General features: G+C 35.4%; 1 protein-coding gene across 1 annotated transcript in view; it reads right to left on the bottom strand.

Moving 5' to 3' along the window:
- Nucleotides 1-19,441, bottom strand: part of Ap3b1 (adaptor related protein complex 3 subunit beta 1) — a 226,083-nt gene that overhangs the window by 101,595 nt on the left and 105,047 nt on the right. Inside the window, exons 15-16 of the mRNA XM_042690763.1 lie at nucleotides 17,887-18,063; nucleotides 347-533 (exon numbers count right to left, since the gene is read on the bottom strand). Of these exons, the coding sequence (XP_042546697.1) occupies nucleotides 347-533; nucleotides 17,887-18,063 (364 nt within the window). The remainder of the gene's footprint in view (nucleotides 1-346; nucleotides 534-17,886; nucleotides 18,064-19,441) is intronic.

The raw sequence follows: 19,441 nt of genomic DNA, 5'->3' as shown, positions 1-19,441 counted from the left end.
TTTCACGATTAAGATTACTTACATTCTTTATGCAATAAAACTATTTAAAATAAAATGAAGTGCTTATAAGAATAAAACAGATTTTTAAAACTATTTCTAGTTAAAATATTTAGTAAGAACAAAATTCACAAAGACCTGAAATTATTTAGGAAAATAAGATCTAGAATAACATAAGCCTTACTATAAAAGTTGCTCCAAAACCACAAATGAATAGAAAGCACATTGTTCTTACATGCCTATTTCCTATTCATTTATATTTCTAAAAGATAAATTTTAAGCACATTAAAAGTGGGACATATTGTTGTAATAACACATATTTTGTAGTAATACAATCTAATAGTAATACCTTTAAAAGGAGACTCAAGCAGCGGTGCAGGTTTTTGCGCCAGGAATATTTTTTTGGCATATTTACTTAAAGCTCCACTCTTCTCATTCGGAACAATAAGCTGCCTAATAAATCTTGTACGGTCTCTGATGTCATAGTTTTGATCATACTTGCCGAGATTTAATATGTACTGGGTAAGCAATTTTGTCTGTTGGAAAAAACAGAACAAGATGAGAATACAGTTATTTATGATTATTGATAACTCTGGATAAACATATTTAAAGACATAATAAAAATGAATGGTTATGTCAAACAAATGTTGTTCCGTAGGGAATATGCATTTCTAACACGGCAAATGGAATTTTGAAGCCAAAGCACATGTCCTCTTCTGTACTGGGGAGGTGAATGCTGAGTACTGAGAAGCAGCCATGTGCTAGATTATTAAACTGCTGAAGTGGAAAGAAAGGCATCATTAAAAAAATAATCATATATGGCAAACCCGCTGAAGGGTCTACGTGAGAATAATGAATGTGGAAATACAACTAAAAACATGGCACTCAAAACTTAATCGGAAAAATATGCAGGACATCAAAACATCAGAGAGTATTAGGGGGCTGGCAAACTGCTTCTCCTGAGGTGTGTTTTATGAAGAGATACTGTCCCTGGCATAAGCAGTGTCTGCACTCTGACTGCACTCAGTTACTTTACCCTGAATTATGACCCATTAAAGCAGACACATGAATCACTGAACTGGATTACTGCAAATTATTTGCAGTGCATTTAGCTGTTACTTTTTCATAAAAGCAAGCTGCTGATGCCCTCTAAAAACTAGGATAAAAGACTTCTTCCATTTTTCCCCATGCTGCTTATAGCCTCTAGTAATATTGGTCATTTATTTATTTATGTAGGGAACAACTTATTATAGCAGCTTTTACACCTTAATAAGACTTCCTAAGTCAATTTTTGAATGTACTACATTAACATATATTGAAATAATTTTAATAATAATTAAATAAAAATTGAAATGGTAACAAAATAGGTTTATATTTTAAACTACAGTTTTTTATTGAAAATACATAATTTCAATTTAGAAGACTACACATGCAATTGTAACTAAATACTAAATAGGATTCATAAAACAAGAGAAAAATAAACTGAGGAATAGTAACTTATTTACATTAGACCATGTTACACACATTAGAAACAGATAAAAATAAAAACAATCAAGGTAGAAAGAACAAAAATAATGCTAGACTGCTAGGTCAAAATACAGAAATGGTGTGTCAAACTCCTTCACAAAAATAATTGGTTAAGATAACTGAATTAGATACAAAGCAACCTTCTTTCAGTCACAGGGTATTTAAAAAGCATTAACTTGGTTTTATTAAATTAGAATTATTTTTAAAAATACAGGAAAATACTAATATTTTCTGAATTTCATTAGGAACAGTTGTTATTCACTAACTGCTAGACCAGGTTCAACTTGTTTATAAAAGAATAATTCTGATTCCTTTTTAAAAATAATTACCAAAATAATGACAAAATGAGAAATACCACTCAATATCACCTTAGAAAGAATTTTGGTACATGAACATACACAGATATCTTCCCTGAAAACCTGGCAAATTCACTTAAAAATTAGTTATCTCAAATGTAGAGTGAGAATTCACAACTAGCTTAACTTTCAAGTCTATCTGAGCATTGAAATTTAGAATATGCAATAAATATACCAGGGAAATTAATTGTGTTACTTAGAAAAGTATTCTTGAGCTAACACATTTTGCTTAAAAGTTTCCTATCCCCAAACTAACTTTGAAAAAATTAAACTTTTCAATATATAAATTGGCATTATTGAGAACAAGATAGGGCATTAAAGTAATTACAAGTGGATAATATAAAATATGTATTTATGACTATAAAATCTATAATACTGGGTATTTTATAAATATTTCTACTAAAACATATTCTCAAAAATAAAATTTGAAGATGGAGAAGAAAGACGAAGGGCAAAATCAGTTGAAACCCCTTGGTACAACTATTTTGAAAAAAATGTAAATTAAAAAAAAATAAAATTTGAGCATGGCACTGGTGGCTTACATTTGTAATCTTTGCTACTTCGAAGGCTGAGATCTAATGATTGTGATTCAAAGTCAGCCTGGGCTTTGGAAAGTTCTCAAGACTCCGATCTCCAGCAAAAAACTAGAAGTAGAGCTGTGGCTCAAGTGGCAGAGCACTAGCCTTGAGTGGAAAAAGCCAAGCAAGGGCAAGAGATACTGAGTTCAAGTCCCAGTTCTGCCATGAAAAATAAATTAAATTTGAGACACATCTAAATGGGTGAGTCAGAGACTATAGATCTTCCAGAACAACTTTTATAACGAGCTGGTAGCATTTAAGTAAAATTATGGCATTACCAGGTGGAACATAAAATAGTACTGTTCATGTTGTTTTATTCATCAATTACATAAGAATTAAACAGAATATAATGTACTGTAACCAGAAATTTTCAATCTTATATCCATTTATTAAATTGTGATTTCAGATTAATTTTCCTGCCTAAATTTAAGGAACCATTTCAGGTATCTAATGGCAAAGCCAAACACTATATTTAAATCAATTACATTCTCTTCATGTTGACTCCAAATCACTAAGGTCAAGAAGAAAAAATAATTTGGGTAGATGTTTATAAAATTTAATAAACTTATTATTTTAAAATAACTTTTCAAGATATGGGTGTTATATTTTACCCAATCTAACAAGTAATAAACTGCTTTTTTTTTTTGTAGTACTGGTATTTGAACTCAGTGCTTCATGCTTATTAGGCAGGCATTCTACCATACAAGGTATGCACTAGTCCTTTTTTTAAAAAAAAATTATTTATTTATTTTTATTGTGAAAACACTGTACAGAGGGGTTACAATTACATGGGCAAGATAATGAGTACATTTCTTATCAAGCATTGTAGCCTCCTCCTTTGTTTCCCCTTCCCATCCTCCCCCCCCCAATCTTCCCCACTCCCCCTCTCCCGCACCAAAGTTGTAAAGTTCGCTTTTTTTGGGGGGGGGGGGAGGGGGGATCCGGTCGTGGGGCCTGAACTCTGGGCCAGGGCACTGTCCCTCAACTCTTCAGCTCAATCAAGGCTAGCACTCCTAGCACTCCACCACTTGAGCCACAACACCATTTCCGGCTTTTTTCTTTTTGCTTATGTGGTGCTGAGGAATCGAACCCAGGGCCTCAGGCATGCAAGGCAAGCGCTCTACCACTGAGCCACCTTCCCAGCCCTTAAAGTTCGCTTTCGACATAACGACTTGTACATCTCATGGTTGCAATGGGTCCACCTGTATCCCTAGTAAAACGATTTGTTTTTCCCCTTCCCCTCCACAAATTATACCGACACCAAATACAGTGAAAGCAGGGGTTATACTGTGGGGGAGGGGCATACAAAGCAACGAAGGATAATCTTATAAATGCTTTAGAAACGATCACATGAAAGAAAAAAAAAAAACATTTGAATACATATCTTAGAGTTCATTTCCCTAACATCACCTTATCTGACCTTTTCTGCTTGACTCAAACATATACTAGATATTGCAAATAAGGGAAACCATGGGACCTATGTTTCTTTGGTCATGGCTTACTTCACTTAATATAATTTTTCCAAGCCTTTCCATTTCCTAACAAATGGGGCAATGTCATTCTTTCTGATGGAGGCATAGAATTCCATTGCGTATATATACCACATTTTCTTGATCCATTCATCTACTGAGGGGCATCTGGGTTGGTTCCATATCTTAGCTATAGTAAATATGCACTAGTCCTTTTTGCTTTAATTATTCTTCAAATACTGTTTCACTTATACTTGAGCTATCTAGAACCAAAATCCTCCTATTTATACTTCCCGTGTAGATAGGATGAGAGACATATACCATTGCACACAAACTTTTTACATGGGCTGTCCAAACATCAATTCTCTAATTTCTGTCTCATTAAGCAACAAATATTAATTAAAACAAAAGCTTTTGGTGGGCAGCAGCGGATCATGCCTGTAATCCGAGCTACTCAAGAGGATGACATCTGAGAACTGAGGTTTGAAGCCAGTACAGGCAGGAAAGACAGTGAGACACTAATCTCCAACTAACCAACAAAAAGCCAGAAGTGGAGCTTGTGGCTCAAGGTAGAGTACTAGCATTGAGAAAATAAAAAACAAACAAACAAAAAAAAAAAAAAAAAAAAAACTCGAGACAGTGCCCAGGCACTGAGTTCAAGCCCCAGGACCTGCACAAAATATAATAACACCATCACCACAATAGCTTTCTTCTAATACAGTCATTGATCACTTAATGATGAAGATACAATCTGAGAAATTGAAAGGCAGCTTCAGAATGTACTTAGAGCTAAAGGGCCTACAACATTTTTTAAAGCAGCCTTTACTAACTTTTTAAATTATGTTAATTTAATTCTGGTAATAAAATTTTAGGATTCTGGCTCAAATTTTAAGTAGACTTAATGAAACAGCTAAATCTTTATACTGTCTTTTATTTTTGTTTGCTGTTGTTTGAGACAAGGTTTCAAGATCTAGAAACAGATACGTAGTAAACAGCAGTAAGTAGGGTTCAATACAAGTAGATAACTAACATGAATCAAGCACTATTATGAGCAAGGAAATCTAAGCATTTTACATTTACTGTCTCATTTAGTCCTCATAACAACTTTCTGTGGTAGGTACAGTCAGTTCTGCTTGAATGCTTGTTTTAAAAATGTCCATTTGCTCCAACTCAGTTGATGTATGACAATTTGGGGATAACTGAATTTTATTTCTTTTGTAAGAAATAGGAAGTGAAGGCAGAAAAGTGCACAGAGATTAAATGGGCTATGCAGGATTCCAGGAAGCATACATACCTCATACATCGACTCCAGATATTTAACCATCTACATGTGCTATGAGTCATACTCATGTACATTTGGGAGTATAGGAAGCGCTATTACAGATTTAATACCTACAGTTTTGACCAAGCCTGGTTACAAAAAAAAAAAAAAAGAATTCTCATAGGTGTATTTTGATCTCAGTTGATGTAGAAAAGCTCTCAAGTCACTCTTGTATGATCATTAGTTGTGTTCGAACTCTATATATCCTGTTTTTCCACAAGTGATTTTCAAACCATATACCCATTCATGGATCTAAGGGTTGGCTGTACAGCTTTCCATTCAATTTTATTTATTTTATTTTTTATTTTTATTATATTATTTCAGTTTTTGGGGGGGGTCCGGTTGTGGGGCCTGAACTCTGGGCCTGGGCACTGTCCCTCAGCTCTTCAGCTCAAGGCTAGCGCTCTACCACTTGAGCCACAACACCATTTCCGGCTTTTTTCTTTTTGCTTATGTGGTGCTGGGGAATCGAACCCAGGGCCTCATGCATGCAAGGCAAGCACTCTACCACTGAGCCACCTTCCCAGCCCTCCATTCAATTTTATTTGTTTTTTTTTTTTTTTTGTCGGTCGTGGGGCTTGAATTCTGGGCCTGGGCGCTGTCCCTCAGCTCTTCAGCTCAAGGCGAGCGCTCTACCACTTGAGCTACAGCGCCACTTCCAGTTTTCTGGTGGTTTATTGGAGATAGGAGTCTCACGGTCTCTCCTGCCCGGGCTGGCTTTGAACCGCGATCCTCAGATCTCAGCCTCCTGAGTAGCTAGGATTACAGGCGTGAGCCACCAGCGCCCGGCTTCCATTCAATTTTAGATTAACCTCTTTTTATGACTTCACTCACAAATACAATCTTCCCAACACCCATTTCCATGCACAACTCGCAGGTATTTTTCAAGCTAAAGAGCTGTATTCATGATGACTTCTATGTACTTCTTTGCCACAATTATCTGTGCAACTAAGTTCTTTAGATTAAATTCCTTTTTAAAATAAAGGTTATCAATGAAACCTTTGATTGTTATGATCTTAGTTCTAGTATTCTAATAATGTTTTTATGTAATTTTGTAGAATACAATGCTCTTTATGAAAATATATGCTACAATTTAGTAAAGCTATATTATTGTTATTCTCGCTTTAGAAATGAAGAAACTAAGTACTGGACATATTCCACAACATTTCTAAATAAGTCATGTAATCAATAAAAAGTTTAGTAGGATTTGAAGGCAGACAGGCCAGTAAGCCTATGCTCAGTCACTACTGCCATAAAAAAAAAAAAAACAAACCTTTTATCAAATAGTTTTAAGGTAGTCATAACAGTTAATTATACCTATTTCCACTGGAAAGAGCTCAGAATTAGAAAAGTTCAGTTTATTGAAATTTACCTAAAGATTCTTAAATGTGACAGATTAAAAAAAAACTTTATGAAGTGCTTTATAACACTGTACCAAGAGAGAGCTAAACATTAAGAATTAAATGTCAGGGCTGGGAAAGTGGCTCAATGATGAGAGCTTGTCTTGCATGCATGAAGCCCTGGGTTCGATTCCTCAACACCACATAAGCAGAAAAAGCCAGAAGCGGTGCTATGGCTCAAGTTGTAGAGTACTAGCCTTGAGCTGGACAGCTCAAGGGACAGCACCCAGGCCCAGAGTTCAGGCCCAATGACTGACAAAACAAAGAAAAAAAAAAGAAATTAAATGTCATACATTTAAAAAAAAGTTCATGAAGAATTTATGCTAAAAGAGAAAACTACTTATACATTAAGAATTAACTTACTTGAGCATTTGAAAACAGTTGCCTTATTTTTAAACTCTTTATTTGGATCAGCTAAAAACATTTAAAAATAGTAAAGCAGATTATCAGTCAATTTTTCTTTAAGCATACAAATAGAATATATATATTTAAATATATAATATGCAAAGTCTTATTTAAAAAAATCAATCTAGACATCCTCAAGAAGTGAAAATTCTTAAAGATAACTGAGGCATTCCCAGAGAATAGGGTATGCAATAAGCACCAAGATTTCATACAAAGCAGCCCCACAACAATATGGTCTGTAATTCCTGCTCAGCTTGAAATGTGGCTAAAAAAAGTAACTATAGAAATATTTTTTATATATTCATCAAACCAAAAATTTTAGTCTATAATTCACATACAATAAATTATGAACTATGCAACTAAAAATTCTGTCAAGCTGATAATTAAAGCTATTCTTAAACACTAATTTTCATTTCTAAATGTACTTAATCTCCTTTCTTGAGAAAAACTGGAAAAAAAATACAATCTAACAGGAGACCTTTATTCACCTGCTTTTATATCATTTAAAAACTATAACCCATTTGAAAATGCTAAGATTTGTACTGCATTTTCACTTACTGTGGAGTGTGAGGTAAAGTTAATTGTTAATTAGTTATCTGAAAGTATCATTTCAAAAATAAAAATACTTTAGAAACTAATGCTCCAAATTCCCATGATTAATGTAGCTTAAAAATCAGAGTAAATTCATCAAAAAATACTTCTTCACCAAAACCAGAGATAGATCCAAACATATTGATTCTTGGTGACTTCAACACATCACTGTCACCTCTGGATAGGTCATCAGGCAAAAACTCTTAACAGAGAAACCTTAGACCTAAATAACAACATTGACCAACTAGACAACAGACATTTACAGAAAATTTCATGTACCATCAGAATATACGTTCTGCGCAGCAGCTCATGGAATGTTTTCCAAAATAGATAATATTTTAGGTCACAAAGAAAACCTGTGCAAATTCAGAAAAACTGAAAACATTCCCTGCATTCTGTCCGACCATAATGGAATAAAATTAGAGCTCAACACAAAAAGCCATCATAAAAAAATTCTCTAACTCATGGAGACTAAACAACACATTATTGATCAGGGGTCATAGAAGAGATCAGAATAGAAATTCAAACATTTATGTAATTTAACAAAAATGAGCACATAAAATACCAGCTCCTCTGGGACACAGCAAAGGCAGTATTCAGAGGAAAATTTATACCTCTGAGAGCCTGTATCAACAAATTGGAGAAATCTCAAATCAATAATTTAATAATGCACCTTAAGCTACTTGAAAAAGAGTGAATAAGCCAAACCTCAACCCAGTAGATAAAATCAAATCATTAAAATTAAATCAGAAATAAATGGAGGCCCCAAAAAAACATAAAAGAAAAACAAAACAAAGAGTTGATTCTTTGAAAAAATTAACAAAATTAGGGGCTGGGAAGGTGGCTCAGTGGTAGAGCGCTTGTCTTGCATGTTTGAGGCCCTGGGTTTGATTCCTCAGCATCACATAAGCAAAAAGAAAAAAGCTGGAAGTCGTGCTGTGGCTCAAGTGGTAGAGTACTAGCCTTGAGCTGAAGAGCTGAGGAACAAGCCCCATGACCAGACCCCCCCCCCAAAAAAAAAGAAAAAGAAAATATTAACAAAATTGACAGATCCTTAGCAAATCTGACCAAAACAAGAAGAGAACACACCCAAATACAATTAGAGACAAAAACAGGATAATCACAACAGAAAAAAACAATATTCAAAATATTATGAGAATACTTAGCAAACATTTATGCTAACAAATTAGAGAATCTGGAAGAAATAGAAGAATTTCTAAAGATATTATGAAACCCAAACTAATAAAGAAGATTTAATGAACTAAATAGAACCATAACAACTAATGAAATAGAAATGACAATAAAACACCTTATACCCAAGCAAAACCCAGTACCAGATGCATTCAAGCTGAATTCCATAAGGAATTCATTCCACTCCAATACTCCTGAAACTCTTCAATGAAATTGAAAGGGAAAGATCACTACCAAATTCATTCTATGAAGCCAACATAACCCTCATCCCAAAACAAGATAGGGACTCATCAAAGAAAGAGGACTATAGATACATATCTTTGATGAACATTGATGTAAAACTTCTCAATAAATTCTGGCCACCCAAATTCAACAACTAACCAAAAAAATTATATACCATGACCAAACAGGATTCGTTACAGTGACGCAACAGGAGCAAGGACAAGAACCATATGATCATCTCAAAAGATGCAGAAAAAGCATTTGACAAGATTCATCCCCCCATATGATAAAAGCTCTGGAGAAGCGAGGAATCCATGGAACATTCCTCAATAACATAAAGGCTGTGTATGACAAACCTACATCCAGCATTTTACTTAATGGTAAAAGTTGACATTTCCTCTAAAATTAAAAAAGAGATAAGAACATCAACTCTTTCTACTCCTATTCAATATAGTACACGGATTCCTAGCAAGAGCAATAAGGAAAAAGAAAAACATAAAGGGGATCCAAATAGGGAAGGAAGGAGTAAAACTCTCCCTCTTTGCAGATGATATGACCCTGTATTTAAAGAAACCCATAGATTCTTCTCCCAAGTTACTTGAGCTGATCCAAAACTTTGGCAAAGGAGCACAGTATAAAATTAACCCACAAAAATCAGTAGCTTTTCTGGATACCAACAATAAGAATGAGATTGAAATCAGGCAAGTAACTTCATTTGTAATAGGCTTAAAATACAATACAGAAATACAACATAAAATACTAAGGAATTAACCAAAGATGTGAAGGACCTCTATGATGAGAACTTTAAAAAGATGAAAAAGAAATTAAAGCAGATTTAAGGAAATGGAAAAACATTCCATGCTCCTGCATCAAAAGGATTAACATCATGAAAATGGCATTAATTCCCAAAGCTATCTACTAATTCAATGCAGTTTCCAAAAAATACCAACAATATTCTTCAATGATATAGAAGAAGCTATCCAGAAATTCATATGGGATCATAGAAGACCCCAAATAGCAAAATCAATCCTTAGGAGGAAGAAGAGTGTTGGAGGAGTATCAGAACCAAACAGCAAACTCTATTACAAAGCCACAGTAATAAACAGACCTGAGGACCAATGGAATAGAATAGAAGACCCAGAAATGAACCCACAGACCTACAGCCACCTAATATTTTATAAAGGAGCCAAAAACACAGGATGGAAGAAAGACAGCCTATTCAATATATGGTATTGGAAAAATTGGCTATTGACATGCAGAAAACTGAAGCTAGATCCTTACATATTACTCTTCACCAGAATCAATTCCAAACGGATCAAAGACCTCAATATAAGGTCAGACACTATGAAAATATTACAGGAAGGGATAGGGGAAATAATAAAGCTCATTGGCATGGGTCAAAACTTCCAAAGAAAGCCAGGCGCTGGTGGCTCACACCTGTAATCCTAGCTACTCAGGAGGCTGAGATCTGAGGATCGCGGTTCAAAGCCAACCGGGGCAGGAAAGACCATGAGACTCCTATCTCCAATAAACTATCAGAAAACTGGAAGTGGCACTGTAGCTCAAGTGGTAGAGCGCTCACCTTGAGCTGAAGAGCTGAGGGACAGCACCCAAGCCCAGAGTTCAAGCCCCACAACCAACCAAAAAAAACAAAAAAAGAAAAAAAAACTTCCAAAGATACAGAATCATAACAAATCAAAGACTGGATAAATTGGATTACATCAAACAAAAGAGTTCTGCATGGCAAAGGACACAGCTAGCAAGATAAATAGCCCCATATTTAAAATATACTTAGGGCTCAAAAAATTTAAGCCTCCAAAAGCAAATCCTTAAATAAACAGCAACCCAATTAGTAAATGTGCTAAAGACTATTTATAGAGACTTCTCAGAAGAAGTAAGAATGGCCAATAGACATGAAGAAATGTTTGACCTCTCTGGCCATAAAGAAATGCAAATCAAAACAACATTGATTTTCTACCTCATCCCAGATAGAATGTTCATTATCAAGAAAATTAACAAGGGCTGGGAAGGTGGCTCAGTGGTAGAGTGCTTGCCTTGCATGCATGAGGCCGTGGGTTCAATTCCTCAGGATCACATAAGCAGAAAAAAGCTGGAAGTGGTGCTATGGCTCAAGTAGTAGAGCGTTAGCCTTGAGCTGAAGAGCTGAGGGACAGTGCCCAGGCCCAAAGTTCAGGCCCCACGACCGACAAAAAAAAAAAAGAAAGAAAAAAAAAGAAAGAAAATTAACAATAACAGATGCTGGTAGAGATGTGGTCACAAGGCAACACTACTGCACTGATGGTAGGAATATAAACTTGTTTGGTCACTCTGGAAGCAGGATAGAGGTTCCTCAAAAGACTAAATATAGTTCCTTATAACCCAGCAATTCTACACCTGGGCATTTATCAATAGACTACAACTCAGGCCACACTAAAGCTACCAGCAAAACCATGTTTAGTGCAGCAGTGTTTACCACAGGCAAGATATGGAATCAGCCCAAATGTCCCTCACTGGATTACTGGATCAAGAAAATGTGGTGTATTAAAAAAAAAAAAAAAAGGAAATGTGGTGTATATATATATATATATATATATATGGAATTCTATGCTTCCATTAGAAAGAATGACATTGCTCCATCCACAAGGAAATAGAAAGACCTGGTTAATAATTATATTAAGTGAAATAAGCAAGAGCCAACAAAATATAGATTGTATATTTTCCCTCATTTGTAGTACTTAGAATGTGCCAATAAATCTTCAAGTAAACACAATGGAAAATAAAAGACAAAAAAATTACACTTGGACATAAGTTAAACAGGACTCTCAATAGTCACACAGTGAGACCAAAGGATAGTTTTAGGAGAAGATCACAACACTCAACAGCTATGTGCATAGGATCATGTAAAATGAAGCTTAAGGAAATGAACTCCAAGAAATGAAAACAAGAGTTTTTTTATTTTATTTTTTGTGTTTTTGCTTTTTTCTGTTTCTGATTTCTGTATCTTTTGTGTTATATGTAAATATATGGAGAGGATAAGGGGAAGCACAGAAATGGTGGGATGAAGAATGAACTAATTCAGCAGTGATACTCTCTAGACACTATGTTGTAAATGAACTACACAACCCTTGGGGGAGGAGGGAGAGGTTGTGAGGGGAAAAAAACTGGGAAAATGGGGGGGGGGGGGATTGGGACTGGGGGGAGAGGCTGGGAAGGGATGTGAAGGATAAACAAAGGAGGAGGCTGCAATGCTTGGTAAGAAATGTACGCATTATCCTGTCCATGTAATTGTAACCCCTCTGTACAGTATGTTCACAAATAAAATAAAATAAATTAAAAAAAAAACTGGGAAAAAACAAGGGAAGAGGTGAGACTGTTCAAAAAGAAATGTACTCATTACTGGACTTATATAACACAACCCCTCTGTACATCAACATTACAATAAAATAAAAATTTTTTAAAAATCAGAGTGAAAGCTATTTGTCTTCAAATTTAGTTGAAAAAAAGATATTAGGCTGGGTGTGACTGGCTCAAACCTGTAATTCTAACTACTAATTGAGATCTGAGGATCACAATTCAAAGCCAACCCAGATTCGAAAGTCTATGAGACTTATTTCCAATTAGCCACTAGAAAACCAGAATTGATGCTGTGGCTCAAAGTGGTAGAAAAGCAGTCTTGAGCTAAAGAGCTCAGGAACAGTGCCCAGGCCTAGCGTGCAAGCCCAATGACTGACAAAGAAAAAAAAAGATATTGAACTCATGCTACAATTTCTAAACAAATACCACTACATTCCATTATTGGTGTGGCTCAGGTAAAAAAGCACTTGCATAGCAAATACAGGGGCCTGAATTCAAACCCCAGTACTGCCTCCCAAGAAAAAAGGGTTTCAACAAAGAAAAGGATCAAAGACAGGACCTTTATTTGATGTGGTATAGACTGACATATTATTTTTGTATTACTTTTACAGTAATATATAAGCAAGATGTACACCTTATTTAGCCAAACCAGACATAAAATCATAATATTCTAAGTTTATATTGACTTTTAACAAACCATAGAGATTTAGTGAACAAAGGGAGTTTCAGGCTAATGTTTCAATTAATTAATAAGTATGAAACTCAACAGCAAACACTGATCTCTTTTTTTAATATGTACGTTTTATTGTAAAGATACTGTACAGAGGAGTTACAGTTACATGAGTACATTTTCTATCAATTATTGTTACCCCCCTCCTTTGTTTTTCCCCTACTATCCCTATTCTCCACACCTCCCTAACTCCTCCCTGCCTTGAAGTTGTAAAGTTCATTTTCAACATAGTGTCTTGCACATCTAATTGTTACAATGGGTCAACCTGTATCCCTGTTTCACCATTTATTTCCCTTCCCCTCCTCAAATTAGAAAAATGTATATAATACAAGATGCAGGGCACCGGAATCAAATACAGAGACAACAGGGGTTATACCATGGGGGAAGAACATACAAAACAAACAAAAAAATCACATAGTACATTATAAATACATTAAAATCAACAGCAAGGAAGATAAATCTCTTGTATCCCTGTTTTGGTGCTTATTTCACTTACCATCCTCTTAAACGGTCATATGGACATAGCTTTTGACCTTTTCTACTTGTCCTAGACATACACTATTTATTGCAAATAAGGGAAACCATGGGGCCTATGTTTCTTTGGGCCTGTCTTACTTCATTTGATATGACTTTTCCCAAGTCTTTCCATTTCCTAACAAATGGGGCAATGTTATTTTTTCTGATGGAGGCATAGAATTCCATTCTATATATATACCACGTTTTCTTGATCCACTCATCTACTCAGGAGCATCTGGGTTGGTTCCATATCTTAGCTATGGTCAATAATGCTGCAGTAAACATAGTTGTTCTGGTAGCTTTAGTATGGCCTTGTTTGTGATCGTTTGGGTAAATGCCCAGAAGTGGGATTACTGGGTCATAGGGGAACTCTGTGTTGTCTTTTGAGGAACCTCAATACTGCTTTTCAGAGTGGTTGAACAAGTTTACACTCCCACCAACAATGCAGTAGGATTCCCTTCTGGCCACATGCCCTCCAGCATCTGTTGTTATTAGATTTCTTAATTATAGCCATTCTAATAGGAGTGAGGAGAATCTCAATGTTGTTATGAATTGCATTTCTTTCATGGCTAGAGAAGTTGAGTATTTCTTCATATGTCTATAGGCCATTCTTATTTTTTCTTCAGAGAAGTCTCTCTTTACCTCTTTAGGCCACTTATCAATCGAGTGGTTGTTTGAGGATTTGTTGTTGGGAGATTTAATTTTTTGAGTGCTAAGTATATTTTAGATATGAGACCCTTGTCCGTTGTATAGCTAGTGAAGATCAAATGCTAATCCATGGACTTTCTATTGATCTTGCTAGCTATGTCCTTTGCCATGCAGAAGCTCTGCAATTTCATGCAATCCCATTTATCTAACATTTCTTTGATTTGTTGTTTCTGGTCTTTATTAAGAAAATTTCGGCCTGTGCCAATGAGCCCTAGAGTTTCTCCTATTCCTGTAATGTTTCCAGGGTGTCTGCTTTGACTTCGAGGTCTTTGATCCACCTGGAATTGATTCTGTTGCAGGGTGATATATAAGGATCTAGCTTTAGTTTTCTACAGGTATTTAACCAATTTTGCCAGCACATTTACTGAAGAGGCTGTCATTCTTCCATTCTATTTTTTTGGCTCACTTATCGAAGATTAGGTGGCTATAGGTCTGTGGGTTCATTTCTGGGTTTTCAGTTCTATTCCATTGGTCGTGAGGTCTGTTCTGTGCCAGTACCAAGCTACTTTGATTACTATGGCTTTGTAGTAGAGTTTGGGATTTGGTATTAATATTCTTCCAGCACTGTTCTTTCTGCTAAGGACTGTTTTTGCTATTCGGGGTCTTTTATTGTTCCATATGAATTCTTAGGTTGCTTCTTCTATTTCATTGAAGAATGAGGTTGGAATATTGATAGGTATTGCATTGAATATGTAGATAGCCTTTGGCAGTATTGCCATTTTTCACAATGTTAATGTAATCCTCCAAATCTAGGAGCATGGAAGGTTTTTCCACTTCCTTAGTTCTGCTTTAATTTCCCTTCTCAGGGTTTTAAAGTTTTCATGATAGAGGTCCTTCACTTCTTTAGTTAACTCCTAGGATTTTATTTTTTGTGGGGCTATTACAAAAGGAGTTGCTTTCCTGATTTCAGCTGCGCTCTTTTCCTTATTGGCATTCAGAAAAGCCATTGTTTTGAGGGTTAATTTTATACCCTGTTACTTTGCCAAAGTTTCAGATCAGCTTGAGTAACTTGGGAGTGGAGTTCATGGAGTTCTTTAAATACAAGATCATGTCATCTGCAGAGAGGGAGAGTTTTACTTCATCTTTCCCTATTTGGATCCCCTTTATATTCGCATCTTGTCTTATTGCTCTAGCTAGGCATTCTAATATTAAATTGAAGAGAAGTGGAGAAAGTGGACATCCTTGTCTCATTCCTGAATTTAGAGGAAATGGCTTTAGCTTTTCGCCATTAAGTATAATGCTGACTGTAGGTTTCTCATACACAGCCTTTATTATATTGAGGAATGTTCCATGGATTCCTAGTTTTTCCATAGCTTTTATCATAAAGGGACGTTGGATCTTGTCAAATGCTTTTTGATTGATTGTTTGTTTTTGCTTTATTTTGCCAGTCCTAGGGCTGGAACTCAGGGTCTGGGAACTGTCCCTGAGCCACAGCTCCACTTCCAGCTTTTTGTTTATGTGGCACTGAGGAATTGAACCCAGGGCTTCATGCATACTAGGCAAGCACTCTACCACTAGGCCACATTCCCAGCCCCTGAACTTGCTTTTTATGTATCTATTGAGATAATCATGTGGTTCTTATTCTTGCTCTTGTCAATGTGATGAATTATATCCCTGAAATAAATCTTGTTTGATTATGGCATATGATTTTTTTTATGAGTTTTTGAAGTTTTGAAGTCAAGTTGGCCAAAATTTTGTTGAGAAGTTTGGAAATCAATGTTCATCAGGGAAATGGTTCTATAGTTCTCTTTCTTTGATATGTCCCTGTCTAGTTTTGGGATGAGGGTTATGATGGCTTTAAATAAAGAGTTTGGTAGTGAACTTTCACTTTCAATTTCATTGAAGAGTTGGAAGAGTATTAGTGTGAGTTCTGCTTTGAAGTCCTTGTAGAATTCAGCTGTAAATCCATCCGGTCCTGGGCTTTCTTGGGTGGGAGGGCTCATTGCTGTTTCTACTTTGATGCTTGATATGGGTCTGTTGATTTAAATCATCTTCGTTTAGTTTGGGCATGTCAGTATTTGCTAGAAATTCATCTTTCTTCCAGAGAAGTATTCCCTTATAATGTTCTGAATCTTGGTTGTTTCTGTGGTGATGTTTCCATTCTCATCTCTGAGTTTGTTTATTTGGGTATGTTCTCTTCTTTTTCTGATAGATTTGCTAAGGGTCTGTGGATTTTGTTAATTTTTTGAAGAACCAACTTTGTTTTATTGCCTTTTTCTATGGTTTTTTATCTCCTTTTTTTCAGTTTTTAAGTCTCAATATATGAAGAAATCTACCTATGATTCTAGTTATTTGATAGGCAGAGCTCAGTAAAATCATGCTTTGAGGTCAGCCTAGACCAAGTGTGTAAGACCCCAACTCAACTGTATATTACCTGTCTATGGTGATGTGTACCCTGTCATCTCAGCTACAATTAGGGAGCTAATTAACTAATTCTTTGAAAGAAAAAATCTTTATGAAACTTAAAAATAATTTTTTTTAAAAAATGACAATATGCAAAAGATAAAATCTATTTCAGAGAAATATCTTCCAGTCTTACAAACTAAGTCTTCTATTCATGAAAAACAATTGAAATGCTAGAAAAAGAGTGAAAAAGTCCCTCTTTAACACATACAAGGGAAAATGACTCCTCTTACCTCTACTTGCTTAACAGATTTATATAAATGTTCTAAGCTGAAAATTATCTTACTATAGAAAAGTTTTAAAATTTTCCTTCTACCTACAGGTCAAAATTCTACAATTTAACAGAGCATATAAACCACTCTAAGTCCTCCACTTTATACTGGGAAACCTATCAGCAGGAATTTTTATCTCAGTTATAGAGGTGGGGAAATCCAAGATGAAACACTTGTAGATTTGCTGTCTGGTCAAAGCCAGCATTCTAGATTGCAAATGGTGCCTTCTGCTTGTGTCTTCAGATATTAGAAGTGGCAAACTATCCCTCAGGGGTCTAATCTTAGAATGGTACTAAGTCTGTTCATAAGAGGTTCACTCTCACAACATAAAATGTCAAATGGCTCACTTCTTAATACTAGAATTAGGTAACTAATTAGATAACTAACACCTAGGTAACTAGGTGTTAACATAGTAACATCAAACACAGATGGCATTTGGCTTTCTGGACTCATCTGTTAAGTTTCCTAAAATCTCCCAAGCTGTTTCGTGGCTCTGATCCTTTATTCTCTTCTTTCCTTATGCTATACAGAAACATTCCTTATGAGTCTTTAGTGAAATACTTTATCTTTTATGAAATTGTCTCTGATGTCTCTTCTTTAGATTTAGCCCTCCAGACTTCTGGGATTCTATTAAATCTCAATACATTTCATTTTTGCAGTATTTTCCCCCATTCTAGACCAGTAAGTTATCTCTCTGTTATGATACCATCTAATGTAGCACCTAAAAGAAACCAGGTCTGGTAACTGTTAATTGCAGAGGATAATGCATGAACATATCTCAGGGATTTGATCAAAGTAAAAAGGAAAGTATGTATTAGCTAAGTTGACAAAGATATAGCCTTTTACCTGTTTGGAGTTGGTTAAATATAGCTTTGCTCCCAGATTTAAAATCTGCAGCTTTACCAGATCATCTTCACTAGTGAAACTTTTAGCCATCTTCCTCAAAACATCAGGGGCAATTTTAGGAACTCGTTCACAGTTTTCTCCAATCAGCCAAAGAATACTTGCTCTAGCCACAGGAACCTATTAGAAATGGATTACATAATTAGAAATGGATAGTCATACCCTAACATTAACAAAAAATGGCTTAGTATTATCAAAATTTTACATCTATTAATTTGTCATATGTACATCCAGGGAGTGCTCTCACATTCATGGATTTTTCTTGAGTTATCAAAAAATAAAAAGATAGGTAATGGGCCAAATCTGGTTTACCAGCTTCCTTTTGTCTTATCCATTTCTGCATTCGTGCTATGATGCTAAAGTGAGTTGTTGCAATGAAAACTACAGAGCCCTAAGCCAAAAATACTGATTACCTAGCAAATTATAGAAAAGGTTTGCTGACTCCTGTTCTCAAGCGACAAAGCCATTAAAAATTTTTTTTCTGGGCTAATTTTCTGTGTTGAGCCCCAGGAATGCATGTATTAAAAAGTATCACTGATGGTTCCTAGGACAAGTGGTTCACAAACCACATTCTAAAAACCTATGGAAAATACAGAAAAAGAAACTGAGTCATTAAAGACTATGACTACAAAAGCACTACTATCTTCTAGTATGTCCACTAGAAATGTATCAAACTCATAGATCAAGATCTGCTTAAAAAATTATGAATCCCTATGTATTATTCAGTCAACAAAAAAAATAAGGATAGATTTGTCCAACACTGCACTTTGGCATTATATTTATAAAATAAAGTACATTTCAATATAATTTGTTTTCTTAACAATCACTGCTTTGCTACAAATTGGAAACCTTCCATCAGAACCATTAAGACCAACATTTCAGAGTATGTAAATTACTTTTATTACTATTTGCTTATTTGTATCCTCCCTATTCCAAAAGGAATTTGAGAGGGTATGTAAATTAGTTTTTGTGAACATTTTCACCTAGCATAGAAAATTTGTTGTATAATAAATGAAAAAGCTGATGGCTATCATTAAGTGATAGCATCAGGAGACAACACTGTTTATAAAATGTTTTTACAATTTCTCAAACTTATAATGGTTTCGTATACTTGCAAAGGTATCCATATTATGACTACAAAAGAAAAAAGTGAGAATACAAACCTTTCCATTGTTAAATTTTTTTTTTTTTTTTTCAGTCATGGGGCTTGAACTCTGGGCTTGGGCGCTGTCCCTGCGCTCTTCAGCTCAAGGCGAGCGCTCTACCGCTTGAGCCACAGCACCACTTCTGGTTTGCTGGTGGTTTATTGGATATAAGAGTTTCACGGACTTTCCTGCCCGGGCTGGCTTTGAACCGTGATCCTCTGATCTCAGCCTCCTGAGTAGCTAGGATTACAGGCATGAGCCACCGGCGCCCAGCTCTCCATGGTTAAACTTTTATCATAATATTTACAATTTCAAATTGTCTTGAATACCCATCCTATAACAATAAAAATATA

Source organism: Dipodomys spectabilis, unplaced genomic scaffold (genome assembly GCF_019054845.1).
Source record: "Dipodomys spectabilis isolate Male_0828 unplaced genomic scaffold, ASM1905484v1 ptg000140l, whole genome shotgun sequence".
In the NCBI taxonomy this organism is placed as follows: domain Eukaryota; kingdom Metazoa; phylum Chordata; class Mammalia; order Rodentia; family Heteromyidae; genus Dipodomys; species Dipodomys spectabilis.
Note: the sequence above shows the minus strand (reverse complement) of the source record. Positions and strands in the feature narration are given on the sequence as shown.